This window comes from Schistocerca gregaria, chromosome 1 (assembly GCF_023897955.1).
Source record: "Schistocerca gregaria isolate iqSchGreg1 chromosome 1, iqSchGreg1.2, whole genome shotgun sequence".
Lineage (NCBI taxonomy): Eukaryota > Metazoa > Arthropoda > Insecta > Orthoptera > Acrididae > Schistocerca > Schistocerca gregaria.
The window spans coordinates 939,889,854-939,906,388 of NC_064920.1; the positions used below are offsets into that span (position 1 = coordinate 939,889,854).

The 16,535-nt window shown below is 38.3% G+C and overlaps 1 protein-coding gene across 2 annotated transcripts in view; it reads right to left on the minus strand.

The window, feature by feature from the left end:
* The window catches only part of LOC126275513 (protein zer-1 homolog), a 151,626-nt gene that overhangs the window by 75,099 nt on the left and 59,992 nt on the right, over positions 1-16,535 (minus strand). For both annotated transcript variants that reach the window (XM_049977205.1, XM_049977204.1), the window contains exon 6: positions 1,994-2,165. In XM_049977205.1, the coding sequence (XP_049833162.1) occupies positions 1,994-2,165 (172 nt within the window). The remainder of the gene's footprint in view (positions 1-1,993; positions 2,166-16,535) is intronic.

A 16,535-nucleotide genomic window follows, 5' to 3' on the forward strand; every position in this document is an offset into this window, starting at 1 on the left:
GTAGAAAAAGTGCAAAATGATGGAGATGGTCTAAATATCCTCCGTTATACACAATGTGGTCACTTATATAGTACAGACTAGCTTAGCGGCCACTGCTTCACTCGTGTAGTCTGTATTACCTGCACAGATTTTTGTTGTTGTTTTTATTTAATCAAATTTTTAGGTTGTTCGCAAGTTGCAACACCTTCTAAGCTTTTTAAGCTAATTAAGACCAAATGTACTTCTGACCAAAACACAATTCTGGTAGCCGGAGTCCAAAGTTTTTGTTAATCATGGCTTTCGCATTCTTGTGGAGATATAACCATAGAAACTTTCATCCTCTAACAAATATTTTTTTTATCTAACCAAGAAGTGAAACACCAATGTTCATAAATTTAGCTGTACATTTTTTTAATGTAACAAAATATTTTCTTAAAAGTTTTCATCATGTATTGCATTTCCTTAGTGGTTGAAATACCAGATATTGTCAGCTACTTTACCTCCTTAGTGAGTGAATTCCCAAAAATGCTAAAATAAGTATTTTTTATTTTCTAGCTGACAAACCTAATATCAGTTTTTGTAGTTCTAGCTTCAAAATTCCCTTAATAGTGATACACTTTTAAAAAGTCTTTCACCCCCTGTTTCATTCCCTTAGGAGTGTAATTTCAGACAATCTTAAATTATGCCTACAGTATAAGCTGCACACACTCTTCAAACTTTGAGTCTCTATCCTTAACAGTTTGGGCTGGGCGATATGAGTCAATGAATCAGTCTGACCCTATTTCACACTTAGGGGTTGAGTTTCCAAAAACAACGAAAAACATATTTTTTCATCTTTAGCCAAGAAGCCAAACACCAGTTTTCAAGGATTTAGCTTTAAAAATGCTTTCACAATGTAATATTTTCATAAAGCATTTCATCCCCTTACAGGTTAAATTAAAAAAAAAAAAAAAAAAAAAACAGTGACACGCGTATGTTTTATTTCTAATAGAGAAGTAAAATACAAATTTTCATAGATTTACCTTCAAAAATGCTTGCACAATGAAATATTTCCATAAAAACTTGCATTCCCCATTTTACCCCCGAGGGCTGAATTTCCAAAAAGAGTGACATGTGAATGCTTTATTTCTAACAGAAACCAAATAAAAATATTCAAAATTCTTGCGCAATGAAATATTTCCACAAAAACTTTCATCACCCATTTCACCCCCCCCCCCCCACCCCCCCGGGGTTGAATTTCCAAAAACATTTTTTTTATTTCTAAAAAGCCAAATTTAAATGTTCACAGATTTAGCTTTAAAAATGCTTTCTTAACAAAATATTTTCATACAAAAACTCATCCCCTGTTTCACCCCCCCCCCCCCCAACCCCTCTTAAGGTCTCAGTTTTCAAAAACACTGAAACACAGATTTTTTTATTTGTAACGGAGACGTCAAATACCAATGTTCATAGATATAGCTATAAAAATATTTCAGTACTTATTTTCAAAAAAGGCTTTTGCCCACTATTTCACCCCCCCCCCCCCCCCAAGAGTTACATTTCCAAAAGTGCTGAAACACAAATTTCTCTTCTTAAACAATGCCCACAGTATAAGATCCACACTTTCTCCAAGTTTCAAGTTCTTATCCTTAGTGGTTTGAGCTGGGCAATTAGGAGCCAGTCGGTCAGGACACTGTCTTTTGGACGCATATATAGTGAAGACTATGTACACAGTCATGCTGATTAAAGTTTTCTACGGTTTCCATAATTCAGTGAAATGTCATGAAGGTTATTTAAATTAAGTCTTGGTCAAGTTTTTTCTCCATCCATGTCCAACTGAACATATGCTTTACCTTTTCTCTTTCATCATTCTAACAGAACTAAGCAAATGACGACTGATGGACAGTAAGGATGACATGTACAATGTTATTAAAGATGTTGTAAAACATAACTGAATTGCATCACCAGAAAAATAACTTTTTACTGAAATATGAAACAACACACAGAAAGTAAACATGAACTAGGAAATACTTACAACATCTTCTGGTATCTTGAACTGGCATAACGTAAGGCAGCCATTTCGCATCATTGTATCATCATCTCTGTGTGCACTCATACCATTCAGTAACGTACAAATAACACGTCGTCTGATTTTAACAACAAATGTGTACTTTTCTTTTCCTTTTACTATGTAGAAGAGTGTTGCACTGCAAATAAAATGATTTAATTAATTTCATGACAGGTTTCTACTAAATTTTACAAATAAAACCACAAAACGATGAAACTTTTTATCAGGTTACGAGCATGGAAAATGCAAGCATTTCTAACATAATGGAATTATTGCTAATGAAACAAAACGTTAAAGAAATTGACATTGATGGTATCAACCATTTTGAAATGAGTCTGTGTTGCATTAGCTATCCTTGCGTGTTAACAGAAACAACTGTACAAGAAGCATAAAACGATGAAGAAATAATTAGTTGAAGTGAAAGTAAATTTACACACAGTGACCTGGTAACTATTACTTTACAAAGTAAAGTAAGTCACTTTACAAATTAACAACCTTGCCTTTGCTGCTGTATATTAGCGAATGTTGGACAGATCAATAACAAGGAATTGAATCATCAGAGATGAAGTTACTTCCATTGTAGTGGAACATTCATTACTGCATTACTGGATCATAAAAGGAATACCAACATTAGACAAGATTAAATGTTTGGACCCATTACAACTGAGAAATACAGACACAACTGTTAAGACAATATCCAACGTGTGTCTAATAATAAGGTAACTAAATCTGCAAAACTATATAATCCAATAGGAAAGTGAAACATTGGACATCCCATAAGGAGGCACTGTAAACAACTCTGAGGCACAACAAGCCAAAAGGACTAATCCTTGAAGATGAAGTATAAACAAGAACATAACTGTGATTTTAAGCTTTCCCAGTGTAAGATGATTTTGAAATGTTCTCAGGAAATCAGATGGCTGTCCAAATAGTGCAATATTTTCGCAAACTGACATACTGTTCTCTTCAAATGGTTCTGATGACTGACTTATCTTCCACTGGGTGCTGTACGATACACTTCCAGCCCTCCTACTGTCGAGTTCAGTCCCATGTACCTTTTCATGGCTTGTAGTGGCACAGGCTGTTTTGTAGGAAATAGCATGTCACACTCGAGCTTTATCTTAGCCAACGAAATATGTTGAAAGAATTCTTAATGTGTAAGTTAGGCAAAAAGACCAGACAGTCCATTGCCTGCGAAATTCTGTGCGGAGACAGACTAAGATATGGAAGCCTTGTGTCTGGGGAGTGGCACTGCTGTTAAAAGATTGCCACCTGCTGTGATGTGGGCCCACTTACTTCATACTGGTGCCACACCAGAGATGAGCTCAGCCCAAGGAATTGTGCCATGGATGATAATGTGCAGCCGGCTGCCTCTCTGTGTAGAGATATGAAATTATGTTGATTTTGGACCTTGGGTGTTGATTTGTCACATAGGCAACATTGTTGGTTCAGGCAATCATAATACTAATTTGGTGTTGGAAAGATCTTTAATGTGATATGCTGTTTATGATGTTGAAGAATATATAAGTTAAACTGACATCAGGGTATTTGTGGATTTGGTGACATTAGTAGTAGAACAGCCTCTCTTACAGCTCCACACATTGCTGTCATTTGTAGAAGAACCATTAGCACGGCAGACCGGAACCGAGTAGCAGGTCTGGTCCACTACTGCAAACGGCAACCAAATTATTTACAGAAATTGTAAGCATTAAAGATACCTGGCGAGACATTATGTGCATTTCCAAGTATTACACACTTAAGTAAAAGCATCAATCAGACCACCGTGATGCTGCATCTGGTATCCTCTGATGGACGTGAATAACAGTGGAGAAGTGGTAAGAGAGTGACTATACAAGATAAGAAAATTTTGAAAAATTATGAAGGTTTTGCTAACAAGTTAGTCTGGGTGCCCTGGACATCAACAACACTTTTTTTATATTTATTTCCACTTTGGTACTGCGAAGTCAAGAATAATTGTTTATTAGTAGTTGGAAAACAGCAAAAGCCTCTGACTGCGGTGAATTATCAATAAAATACAAAGAAGAGTGAAGGTGATGGTTCATGAAACATGAGTGCCCAACAATGATGAAGTGGGAGCAGCCAACTGAGAAGCTTTCAATCTATGAGCAACTGTCCCTGCTCCATTTACTCATAGGGAATTCTATGCAATAAGACTATGACACTTTGCTCCACGACACCAACACTAGACAACTCACAGCAGTTGCAGTTCAGGCTGCACACATGGTGAGCTGTTAAAATGTTGACTAAGATTTATTAGTTATTTGAGTAGAGAGTTGTGACTATCAGTAATTCAGTAATATTAGTTACAATTTATTTACAAAGGAAATAGAGTTGCATATGATTGTGACACTGCAAGTGGGGGAGTCTTGTGGTTAAACAAATACACAAAGAAGCATAAAATATGGTGCCAGGAGCATAAATCTGTGAAAACACGTCATATAGTCTGACGAGTCAACATTTCCATTATTTCCAATATCGTGCTGTGTTTATGTCTGGAGAATGCCAAAAGAAGCCTACAATCCTGATTGCTTGATTCCAATGGTTAAGCATAGAGGTGGAAGTGTGATGGTGTGGGCAGCCATATAATGGTATCCTGCTGGTCCCATCATTACTCTCAAAGACCGTAATACAGTCAACAATTTGTGTGTGTGTGTGTGTGTGTGTGTGTGTGTGTGTGTGTGTGTGTGTGTGTCTACATTTATTGTTCACGAAGGCCTGTGTGTGTGTGTGTGTGTGTGTGTGTGTGTGTGTGTGTGTGTGTGTGTCTACATTTATTGTTCACGAAGGCCTTAATGGCTGAAGCTTTATTTGTGACAGTCTTTTCGTCGTGCCTATCTGCGACTCAGCATCTCAGCTATGTGGTGAGCAGCAACTTTCCTTTTTATAATATTGTTATAGCCAACACTGGATTTTCCAGTGTTTGATTTTTGTTTGTAGTATGTAACATAAACATAGAGGTGCTCTTAGGCCTTAACTGTTTGATTACTTATCATGTTCACTTAGACTTTAAGAACAAAGCAGTATCATGGTACAATGATAAGTCCAAGCATAAGGTATTGCTTAAAAGTAATGAGGGAAGAGAACTCTAATGCATGCCTTTTGGCAATTAGCAGTATACACAGAATTACTAATAAAAGAGAACCAATATTATTAAGTGATATAGGATCCACTTAACAAATAAGAGGAAAAGCTCAGGAGTTGAAGGTATTAACTAATGTACAGAAACAAGAATATTCCAGAGGTATTTTCTGACAAACCTGGAGTTATTGGTGAATAAATGTGTAAAAAAAAAAAATGAGGGATGATAGTACACCATTCTTTTGTAAACCAAATGTTGTTCCCTTAAATTTAAGACTAGCAGTACATGAGGATATTAGCAAAAATGGTAGACAAAAGAATGATTGAAAGAAGCAAGAGCTTTTGTAATAATCCACTACTAGTTGTACGAAAATCCACAGGAGGCGTATGGTTAATTCTAAATGTGAGTGTGTTGAATAAACACATTGAAACAGAACATGATTGCCCAGTGTGTATAGCAGAACTACTGTCAAAGTTTGCAAATGCACAATATTTCTGTTCAATGGCCGTCATTACTGACTATTGGCAGGTGAGACCTCACAAAGATTCCAGAGCAATTACTGCCTTCCTCTCTGAAGGAAAATTGTAAAGAGTACAACCGTTTGGTTTAAATATTTCAGTATTGGTGTTCATAAGAGCAATTGATGAAGCCCTAAATAATGAGTTACTGCAAGATCTGCTAATTTATGTTGGTGATGTATTGATAATATCTAACATAGGGAATGAACATTGTAATTTACTTACCAGGACTTATAGTAAACTCTACAAAAAGGGCATTACTATTAAGTTTTCTAAATCACATTCTGGGAGAAGTGAAATTAAATTTCTAGGACACGCCATGGGAGCTGAAGGTATAAAATCAGACACTGACAGAACAAGGGCAACAAAAGAGTTACCTGAACCCTGAAATATGAAACAATTGTGCTCATTTCTGTGGCTAGTCGGATTCTACGGACGATTTATAAAAGGATAACCAATGAATGATCTGACACGTCTGGCTTTATTAAAGCAGTTTGGAGATGGAATAAAGAAACTTCAGAGGCTTTGGTAATATTACGCAGACATTAGTCCAAGCCCATATACTCAAACATCCAAAATAAATGAATATTTCAAGTTTGCTACAGATGCATCAGATTGCAGAATCGCTCGTAAATTATTTCGAGATACTTGGGAAAAGGAGTTAGGTACTCATAATACTACATCATTCACCAGCCAAAGCTTAGATAAAACAGCAATTAACTACACAGCCACACAAAAGGAATTACTGGTGACAGTTTCGAGTGTACAAAAATTTCAAACATTAATGTGGGATGCAAAGATAGAGATATAAATGGACCATCAAGCCTTAGCATTCTTAATGAAAAGCAGACACCACAGATTTGTCTGATGTGCTGGGTATTAGTCATACAAGAATATGAAACATATAAACACAATATAAAGGGATCTCTCAAAACAGTACCTGACAAATTATTGCGACTTCCATTAGGAATGAGAACAGTAACAAAATCTGAAGGACCTGGGTCCATCTTTGGAGTGAATTTCATGAAATGTAACAACCCAAATGGCGAGGTTATGAAAATCAAAAGAAGCACTAGACAAAATGTGTCAACATATTGCAGTGAAAAATGGTCATTAGTACAACGAAAAGCTTTACCAAGTACAGAAACAAACTTACTAAAAATTCACGATGATGCTTTGTTTTGCAGAAATTATCAAAGTTCCAGTTACTGGAAATTGTGTATTTCCTACAAGACAGGATACGACTTAACATTGGTAAATACACAAAGGATATGGACATTTTGGTACCAGGAGACGTATTAAACATATTATATAGTTTCAATGTTTTAAGAACTAAAGTAGAAAGGTGACAAATATAATGAGAGCTTGTAGAATGCACCAAAAACTAAAGGAAAACACAGGGTGTCTCATGAAAGACCTGGGAGGGGTCCATGGGTCATGTGGAGTGTTTGCTGGCTACAACTACTGCATCTTCTGGTTGTCGCTATGTGCATTTCTCGGACATCAGTGCTTTGCACGTGCCCCTGGCACAGTGGGACTGAGTATACTGATGTTTTCTTTTGGTTTTTTTTGTGAAGTGTAATTGCTTCAAATATTATTGCTAGATGTCATTATTGCAAATGTGCTGAATCCAGGGCTTTCCTGGCCTGTATGTCACTGGGACTGGTCCTCACACAGAAACACTACCGTGTGTCTTCCGTACTGTGTGTCTGAGAGTTCGGGTGTTTTGTTTTGAGTTTCTATTCAGTATGGTATACACTAAGACCCCCTGGTTAGCAGTGCGGTCTAATGCACTGCTTTCCGGGTGGGAAGGCATGCCGGTCCCCGCCACAAATCCACCTGGCAGATTAGTGACGGGGTCCAGTGTGCCGGACAGTCTGTGGATGGGTTTTAAGACTGTTTTCCTTCTGCATCGGCAAATGCGGACTGGTTCACCTTATTCCACCTCAATTACACTATGTCGGCAATTGCTGTGCAAACACTGTTTCCACGTATGTGTACATCATACTTACTCCACCATGCAATACTGTGAAAGTGACAAAACATATTGGAAGGAAGTGAATGATTTGCTAACATCTTAAAACATATGAAATCTATGTATAACAGTAAATCGAGCAACAGGAGAAAAGGGGTGTGAAATTACTACAACGCTTCTCCATTGTTAAGAAGGTAACACAGAACACAGAAGGATGTGAGCTGAAATAAAATGGTATAGGAAAGATTGACAGTAAGTGGACTCATAACTGAGATGGCCTGGGTTAGGCAAAGTGAACCTAGAGAAGGGATAGCACAGAGCATTTTCTTTTTTTGTAAGGCTAGGTGGACTCATGGATGAGATGACCTACACCTAGGTAAGCTGGACTCATAGGCAAGATGACCTTTACTTTTGTAGGGAATAGATTAGATTCCATATAGAACACTGGCCTGTCAGGTATTACGAATAATGAAGGAGTACTTTCCTCTCGGATTGAAGGTAATGTATCAGTTCTTATAAGAAATTAAGAGACAGTATTCTAAAAGCATCCTACAAATGGAAAAGCAGCATTAAATACAATGTTAATGTTTGCAAGAGAATATTGAAAGAGTTATAGATTATGATATAAAGGAATATAAGTGAAGAAGGTCATACTCATTCTGAAATTGTATGGAATATGGTTCCTCATACAGGCAGATGAAAAATAAATAAAAAAAAGAAAAAACATTCTGAAAAATGTGCAAAGGTTATAGATAGTAAAAATACACTAAAATGGAATAATGAAGTTTCTATTTTCTCTTGTTCTCAAAAGAATACAACAACATGAGTAATGTTAATAGATGTGTAAAATGTCACTGTAAGTCTCAATAATAAAACATTACAATTGTATAAGTTATGCAAAAAGCAATATGAGGTCAATGTAAAAGAATGATTCAGACATCTTCCACCTCCATGGCAGGATACATATTGTCACAGGCCATATTTCAAGAAATGTCACACTCAATGTTTAACTTAGCAGACGAAGTATGTTGGAAAATTTCTTAATGTGTAAATGAGCCAAGAAGACTGGACAGCCCACTGCATGGGAAATCCTGTGCAGTGATGAGTATCCATAGAAGCAGTATGTTTTGGGAGTGATATGGTCTTTAAAACAGTGCCACCAGCTGTGATGTGGAGCTGTTTACTCCAAGCACTCTAAGATGAGCTTGGCCCACAGAATAGCACTAAGGGCAAGAATGTGTGAAGCACTTCTTCTCTAGGTGGAGATATGAAATGCTAGTGATTTTGGACCTTGGATGATGGTCTGTCACATAGAGAACACTGACTGTTCAGGCAACTGTAATACTAATGTGGTGTTCTGAAAGAATGTTAATGCAAAACAATGTTTATGATGTTGAAGATTATAGAAGTTTAAATGATGGGTTAAACTGACATCTAGATATCTGTTGAGTTTGTGATGTTAGTACGAGAACATACTCTCTTACAGCACCACACATAACTGCCAGGTGAAGATGGATGATTAGCAAGGCAGGCCAGAACTCAGTAGTGGATCCTGCAAATGGTAACTGAGTTATTTCCAGAAATTGTGAGTATTCAGAACACCTGATGAGAAGGTGTATTCACATACACATATTACATACAAGTACAAGCATCAAGAAAACTACTGCGACATTGAAAGCTCCACTGGGAAGGAGGCTGGTTATACTACTGACGCAGAGGAAGCGCTTCTCCATGGTGTGAACTAAGCTCTTCAGCTGGGCATGGGATGAATGGATCTACCCATAGACTGTCATTGTGCTTTGAGCATGCTCAAACCAAGATCTCAATCCTTACTTAGTTAAAAACCACTGTCTTTATCTATGACCTGCATTGCCTTGGCTCCTTCAGTTTCATGGCATGCTTGATCTGATGGTGGCTCTAATCATTCTTCTGGTAAACTATCTGAAAGTGCTGCAGCTTCAGTGCTAAGCTCTCTTGTTCAGAGTATTCTTGAACCATGCACACTAGAATGGTGAGTATGTCTTTTCATTGTGTAGAAGCATGACAGCTGAAAGCGTGCATGGATAAATTTGTATGTATTGATTTATGGTAAACGCGGTCTCTTGACCAGCACATCCAGGAAGGGAGTTGGTTGTTCTCTTCAGTCTCCATTATGAACCAGATGTTTTGATGCAATCATTTCAGATATTGAAGAAAGCCTTACAGGCGCTGCCTTCCACGAGGCCTGATCACAAACATATCATTCACGCATAATAAAAAGGATGACTTTTGCAAACTGCTGATTCAAGGGCTTCTTCTTCAGAAGAACATGTTCGCTACCTCTGATGATAGTGGGCATCCCATCTCCACTCCATCAGTCTGTTCATAAACATTTCTATCATAATGAATTATGTTGATGTGAGAATGAGTTCAAAGACTTTCCCTCTAAAGAGGCCAAGAGATTCTCTAAGAGGTGTCCTAGTAAAGAGAGAAATCACACTGAAGCTCACCAAAGGTCTTCCTTGCTTAATTGGAAGCTCTGAAATTGGAAGATGAAAAATGCTGAATTCCATATGTGTTGTTGGCAACTGTCAACAAAGCAACCTGTCACTGCTTTCAAGTGTTTTGCTAACTCTTATGTCAGTGCATCAATTATGCTTATGACAGGGAGGAGTGGAACCCCTTTTTTAAGGGCTTTACACAGTCCATACTGTCTTAAGAATCTAGGCCCTCTGAACAAAGTCTTTTCACTGTCTTTTCTTGGAAAGTGTTATGGAAGAGTTTGATGCTCTTCCTTTGCATGTGGTTTTTGGACCTTCTTCCGCTCTTCTGTAGGTGTCATCCTCCAGTGGGTTGTACAATTTCTTGTATACTGAAGCACAGCAATATTGTAGAATTTCCTTTGTCGGCAGGTAGGATGACTTTCTCAGACTCTTCAGGAGATGCTTAAGCACATTCATCTCCTCCTACAATAGTTTTGGCTTTCACAATGTGTTTCTTCCTCTACATCAAAAGAAAGAGAAAGGACAAGCTGTTACACTAAAATGACAGTGTCATCAGCATTGCTATGAAAGTTAGTCCCTTTCCAAGTACAGATAAGATTTCATGTAACTGTTTTGTCTGTACAATTGATTACAGTTCTCTGTGGCAGTTCCTGTATTGATATCACCACAAATATTCACATTGAGTGGATTGTTTGCATGTTGTTGACTGCTCTGCTTTGTTGGACTGAGACCAGCTGACAGCATCTATCTAATGAGGTACTTGATGCATGATTATAGGCTTTCCCAGCTTTGGCAAGCTGTCTTGTTGCCAGTAGTCATCAGGACCACCTGTACATGGCAGCTAGAGGCAGTGGTCATGTGTACGTGAGTTGTTCTTGTGTGAAAGTGTGTGTTCTTTCTACTTCAGAAGGGGGCACTTTGGCCGAAAGCTTAAATGTATGGCAGTCTTTTTGTTGTGGCTTTTTGCGACTCAGTGTCTCCTCTCTGCTGAGATATAAAGTGTCCTTTTCCCGTCTCATCGAGTCTACACTGTGTGTAGCAGATACTTTCCCTAATCAGGGCCAGGCTGGTTCATCTGGTGATCTAGTTTGCAGCTGAAGATTGAATGTGATGAACAACCTTCACAAAAGGTGGAATGATTCAGTTGTCACAGCATCTTAACAGGAGAAGACAAAGAAAGCCAGAAGGCAAGCTTTCATGTTCGAAAGCTTGTCTAGCTCCTTCAATTTGCAGTAAATTTCTTTCCTGTAGAGGTACTTGATGTGTGATTTTATGCTTTCTCAGCACATAATGATTTTGTAACGTTGTCAGGTATCCAGCTGGGTGACATCGTCCAAAGGGTGTGATACTTTGGCAAGCTGACTTACTGCCATTAGTCATCACATGGCAGCTAGATGCAGTGGTCACATGTGTGTGAGTTGTTCTTGTGCGAATATGTGTGTGTGTGTGTGTGTGTGTGTGTGTGTGTGTGTGTGTGTGTGTGTGCTTCCTACATCAGAAGAAGGCCTTTTGGCCAAAAGTTTAAAGCTATGGCAGTCTTTTTGTTGTGGCTTTCTGCAACTCAATGTCTCCTCTATGCACTCTATCCTTTTCAAAATAGTACTGGTACTAGATTCTAAACTTTCCACTGTTTAAACATTTTACTTCATTAGCTCAGCAAATTTTCAAGTCATTACTGTAATATGTCTTAAAAGGAAGCTTGTCATTTTTCACCAGACAGTGGAGGAAAAGTACAAATTTGAAGATAAAAAAAATGTTATAAAATACTCTAGATAGGAATTTAATATGAAAACATCTCATTATTATGGCACTCTTTATGCATTTCATTTACAGACAAATTTTGATGTTAATATTTGTTGACAAAAGATTAAGTATAGCTTTTGGGATGGTGATTCAATGGCACATAACATACTGCAATTCAAAAGACCTCAATGGCTGTAGATAAGCAGAAAACAGGCTCAGATATGACAGCTGGACAGCTGCAATTAAATATGAGCTGAATAGTGAACAGTGTGTAGAAAACTGGTTCAGATATGTACAACAAATCTGAGAGGGGACAATGTCAAAATGAATTACCAATGCACAGATCAATATGGAACTCAGAGGTGTGGTAATTTAGGGGGGGGAGGGGAGAGGGAGGAAGAGAGAGAGAGAGAGGGGGGGGGGGGGGGGGGTGAGAGAGAGGATATATATATATATATATATATATATACCAAGCGGGAAAGCGCCGGCAGACAGGCACATGAACAAAACACACAAACACACACACAGAATTACGAGCTTTCGCAACTGGCAGTTGCTTCGTCAGGAAAGAGGGAGGGAGAGGGAAAAATGAAAGGATGTGGGTTTTAAGGGAGAGGGTAAGGAGTCATTCCAATCCCGGGAGCGGAAAGACTTCCCTAAGGGGAAAAAAAGGACAGGTGTACACTCGCACACACACACACACACATATCCATCCGCACATGTGCGGATGGATATGTGTGTGTGTGTGTGTGCGAGTGTACACCTGTCCTTTTTTTCCCCTTAGGGATTGGAATGACTCCTTACCCTCTCCCTTAAAACCCACATCCTTTCATTTTTCCCTCTCCCTCCCTCTTTCCTGACGAAGTAACTGCCAGTTGCGAAAGCTCGTAATTCTGTGTGTGTGTTTGTGTGTTTTGTTCATGTGCCTGTCTGCCGGCGCTTTCCCGCTTGGTAAGTCTTGGAATCTTTGTTTTTAATATATTTTTCCCATGTGGAAGTTTCTTTCTGTTTTTTATATATATATATATATATATATATATATATATATATATATATATATATATATATATATATGTGTGTGTGTGTCTGTGTATGTGCGGATGGATATGTGTGTGTGCGAGTGTACACCTGTCCTTTTTTTCCCCTAAGGGAAGTCTTTCCGCTCCCGGGATTGGAATGACTCCTTACCCTCTCCCTTAAAACCCACATCCTTTCATTTTTCCCTCTCCTTCCCTCTTTCCTGACGAAGCAACTGCCAGTTGCGAAAGCTCGTAATTCTGTGTGTGTGTTTGTGTGTTTTGTTCATGTGCCTGTCTGCCGGCGCTTTCCCGCTTGGTAAGTCTTGGAATCTTTGTTTTTAATTTATATATATATATATATATATATATATATATATATATATATATATATATATATATATATATATATATAAAACCATAATGATTATAATACAACTGACCTTCTAAATGAAACACCTGATTCTCCTCTTCCAAACCATATAACTAAACACTTGCATAGTAGGCACACGAATGCTGTATATGACTCATAAAACAATATGTACTGTTAATTATTTTGTTGCAAATGATAAAAATAAGATCATTTAGAAATTTCCTTTTATGCACCTAGTGAACTCTCCAGAAAATACTGCCTTACGGTAGGACTGTCCATGTTCACATGATACTGAAGAGCTACGCTGGCAGGGTCTTCCAAGCTGGACAGGTCTTAGACAATGAACCAGATGAAATGTGCCTCGCTGCCCAACCTCCCCAACTCCTATCACACACCCTGTCACATTTTTAAGGAAAGGGGAGATTAACCTTGACAGTTGTAGAGAAACAAATTTATCTAGGGGAAGGCTACTGCAAAGTCAAAAACCATGTTCCTCCAAGTTGGGTGTTGGCAATGGGCTACCATTCCACCACAGAAAACTTTGTAATGGTAAACATGCTACAAGGAACCCTTAGATTATCAGAATACAAAATACACGAAAAGTGAGATACCACGGTATATGAACTGGGAAATGAATATTTGCAGTTTATTTAAACAGTTGCCTCAATCAAGCTAGTCATGGAGATCAAAGATATATGAAGGCTGTTCAAAAAGTAAGGAGACTTTTTAAATTGCGTGGGCAATGTGGCAATGTACATTTGATTGTGTGTGTTTTTTTATGTTGGTACACATGTTACCAATATATGTTCACAGTTTCAAAGTGTACAGCATACTTTGTTTTTGACAGACAGAAAGATTAGATGTGCTTTAGTGTGCTTGGCAACTTTAGATTATAAAAAATGGAGCAAAGAATTTGCAACAAATTTTGTGTGAAAAACGGAATCAACTGCTCTAAAACACATGAAATGTTGACAGTGGCATACAACAAGTCTGCTCTAAGTAAAAAAAAAGTTACAAGTGGTAGAAGCTCTTCCAAGATGGCTGAGAAGATGCCAATGACGAACCTCGCTCTGGACACCCCTGCACATCAACAACAGATGGTAATGTTGAAGCTGTGAAAAAATTGTTTTGGAAAATCGTCAAATTACCGTAAGAGAAGCTGCTGAGGATGTTAGCATATCACTCTGCTGCTGTCATGCAATTTTTTGGATGTTTTGGGCATGAGACTTGTGTCAGCCAAGTTTGTTCCAAAACTTCTCAGTTTTGATCAGAGGAACCGCCACATGTGCATCGGCCCAAGGAGCTCTTGAATGACGTCAATGTTGATCCTGATTTGCTCAAAAGGGTCATAACTGGTGACAAAACATGGGTTTACTGTTATGACATCAAAACCAAAGCCCAATTGTCCCAATGGAAGCATCCCAGACAGACAAGACTGAAAATAACATGCCATTTTTGATCAAATATCGAAGTTTGGCTCACTGTTTTTTTCAATTACTGTGGCATAGTGCATCATGAATTTTTGCCTCAAGGTCGTACGATCAATAAGGAGTATTACCTTGGCGTTATGTGCCATTTGCAAGAAGCAATAAGCAAAAAACATCTGGAGTTGTGGGAAAAAATTCATGGTTTTTGCTTTGCAACAAAGCACCTGCTGATTCATCGCTACTTGTGAGAGATTTTTTGGCCAAAAACAATAAGACAATCATGCCTCAGCCACCATACTCACCAGATTTGGCCCCCTGTGCCTTTTTCATGTTCCCAAAACTGAAGAGACCTATGAAAGGACGAAGATTTTCAATAACTGAGGAAACAAAAACAGCATCACTGGAAGTACTCAAGGCTATACCAAAAAGTGCTTAAGTGATTTGAGGATTGGAAGAAGTGTTGGCATAAGTGTGTTATATCTGTGGGAGATTACTTTGAAGGAGACAACATGAATACTGATGAATAAACAAATATTTTGTCATAAAAATATAAAGTCACCATACTTTTTGAACACACCTCGTAGAATCGATTGTGCTGTTTTACAAGATGTTTACTGGAAGGATACTTACATCTTTGATGTTAAAAAGCATGCAATCTTTTATGGAAGCTGCAGTTCAGGACACAAACTGGATATGGGATTCTGTGAGAGTAAGACTCTAGCTGCAAGTCTTTCTGGGTTTTCATCCATGACCCCTAAGGACAGCAGTATTAAGAACAGACTTTAATAAATGTAAAATATCATTTGTGAATTTCTGTACACCCAAAGAATGAAGCAAATCCCCAAGCAAGGTGGTGGTGGGTAGTGTTTAACGTCCCATCGACAACGAGGTCATTAGAGACGGCCCCAAGCAAGGGATGATTTCTATGCAGAATCGAAGATAGTAGTTGATACCATTCTGAATGGGAATTGTGAAGCCTCACTGGGTGGTGATATGAGTGTCAAAGTGGGACAAGAAGATGTATCCATTCAACAACTAAAAGACAGTTTACTTGAACTCAGGAATCACAATGGCACCAGGTTCATCACCTCTGCAACATCAATGGGGATGTTCATCAGAAGCACAAATTCCAAATGGAAGGATATATACCAGATGGTAAAACAGTTAATCAGATAGATCACACTGCAATTGACACTAAAGGAATGAACTGGGTGATGGATGTAGAGACAACACACGGTGCAGCGTGTGTGAGCAATCACTTCCTCGTAAAAAGCTGGCTACAAGTACAAACCACAGCCAGAGTCCAAAACAAAATTAAGAAAGTAGTAAGCTATCACATCACTACAAAGAAAGAAAAATTTCAGGCTGAGCTCTGTGACCACTTTGAAACACTGCAGAAAGAGGATTCACTTAATAACCCAGACACCATACAAAAAGAAGTAAGGGATGCTGTAAATGAGGTGGCAAATGCAGACATCAAGAAGCATATGAGGAGCAAGAACATTGGATTTGGGGAAAAATGCTTTAAGGCATTAGTCAAGAGAACAGAAACCAAAGGGAGCTGGCTGTGAGGGACAGATTTTGCACTAGGCAAAGCACAGTTGAAGAAGTACTGAGAACTACCCAAATAACCCTGAGGAGAACAAAGAGGCTATACATCAAAGAAATGATAGAGATGGCTCAAAAGGAGATTTCTTGAGAAAAGAGGCTCACAAGATTTACTGTAAGTTAACTCCTTTACGAAGTGATACTAGAGCCACCGAAAGTCTGTTAAGGGTAATAATGGGCTCATATTCACCAACAAGTTTAACAATGCTGAGAAATGGAAACAATACTTCAGAGAGCTCCTCAGCTGTGGTGAACCTAAAAATCTA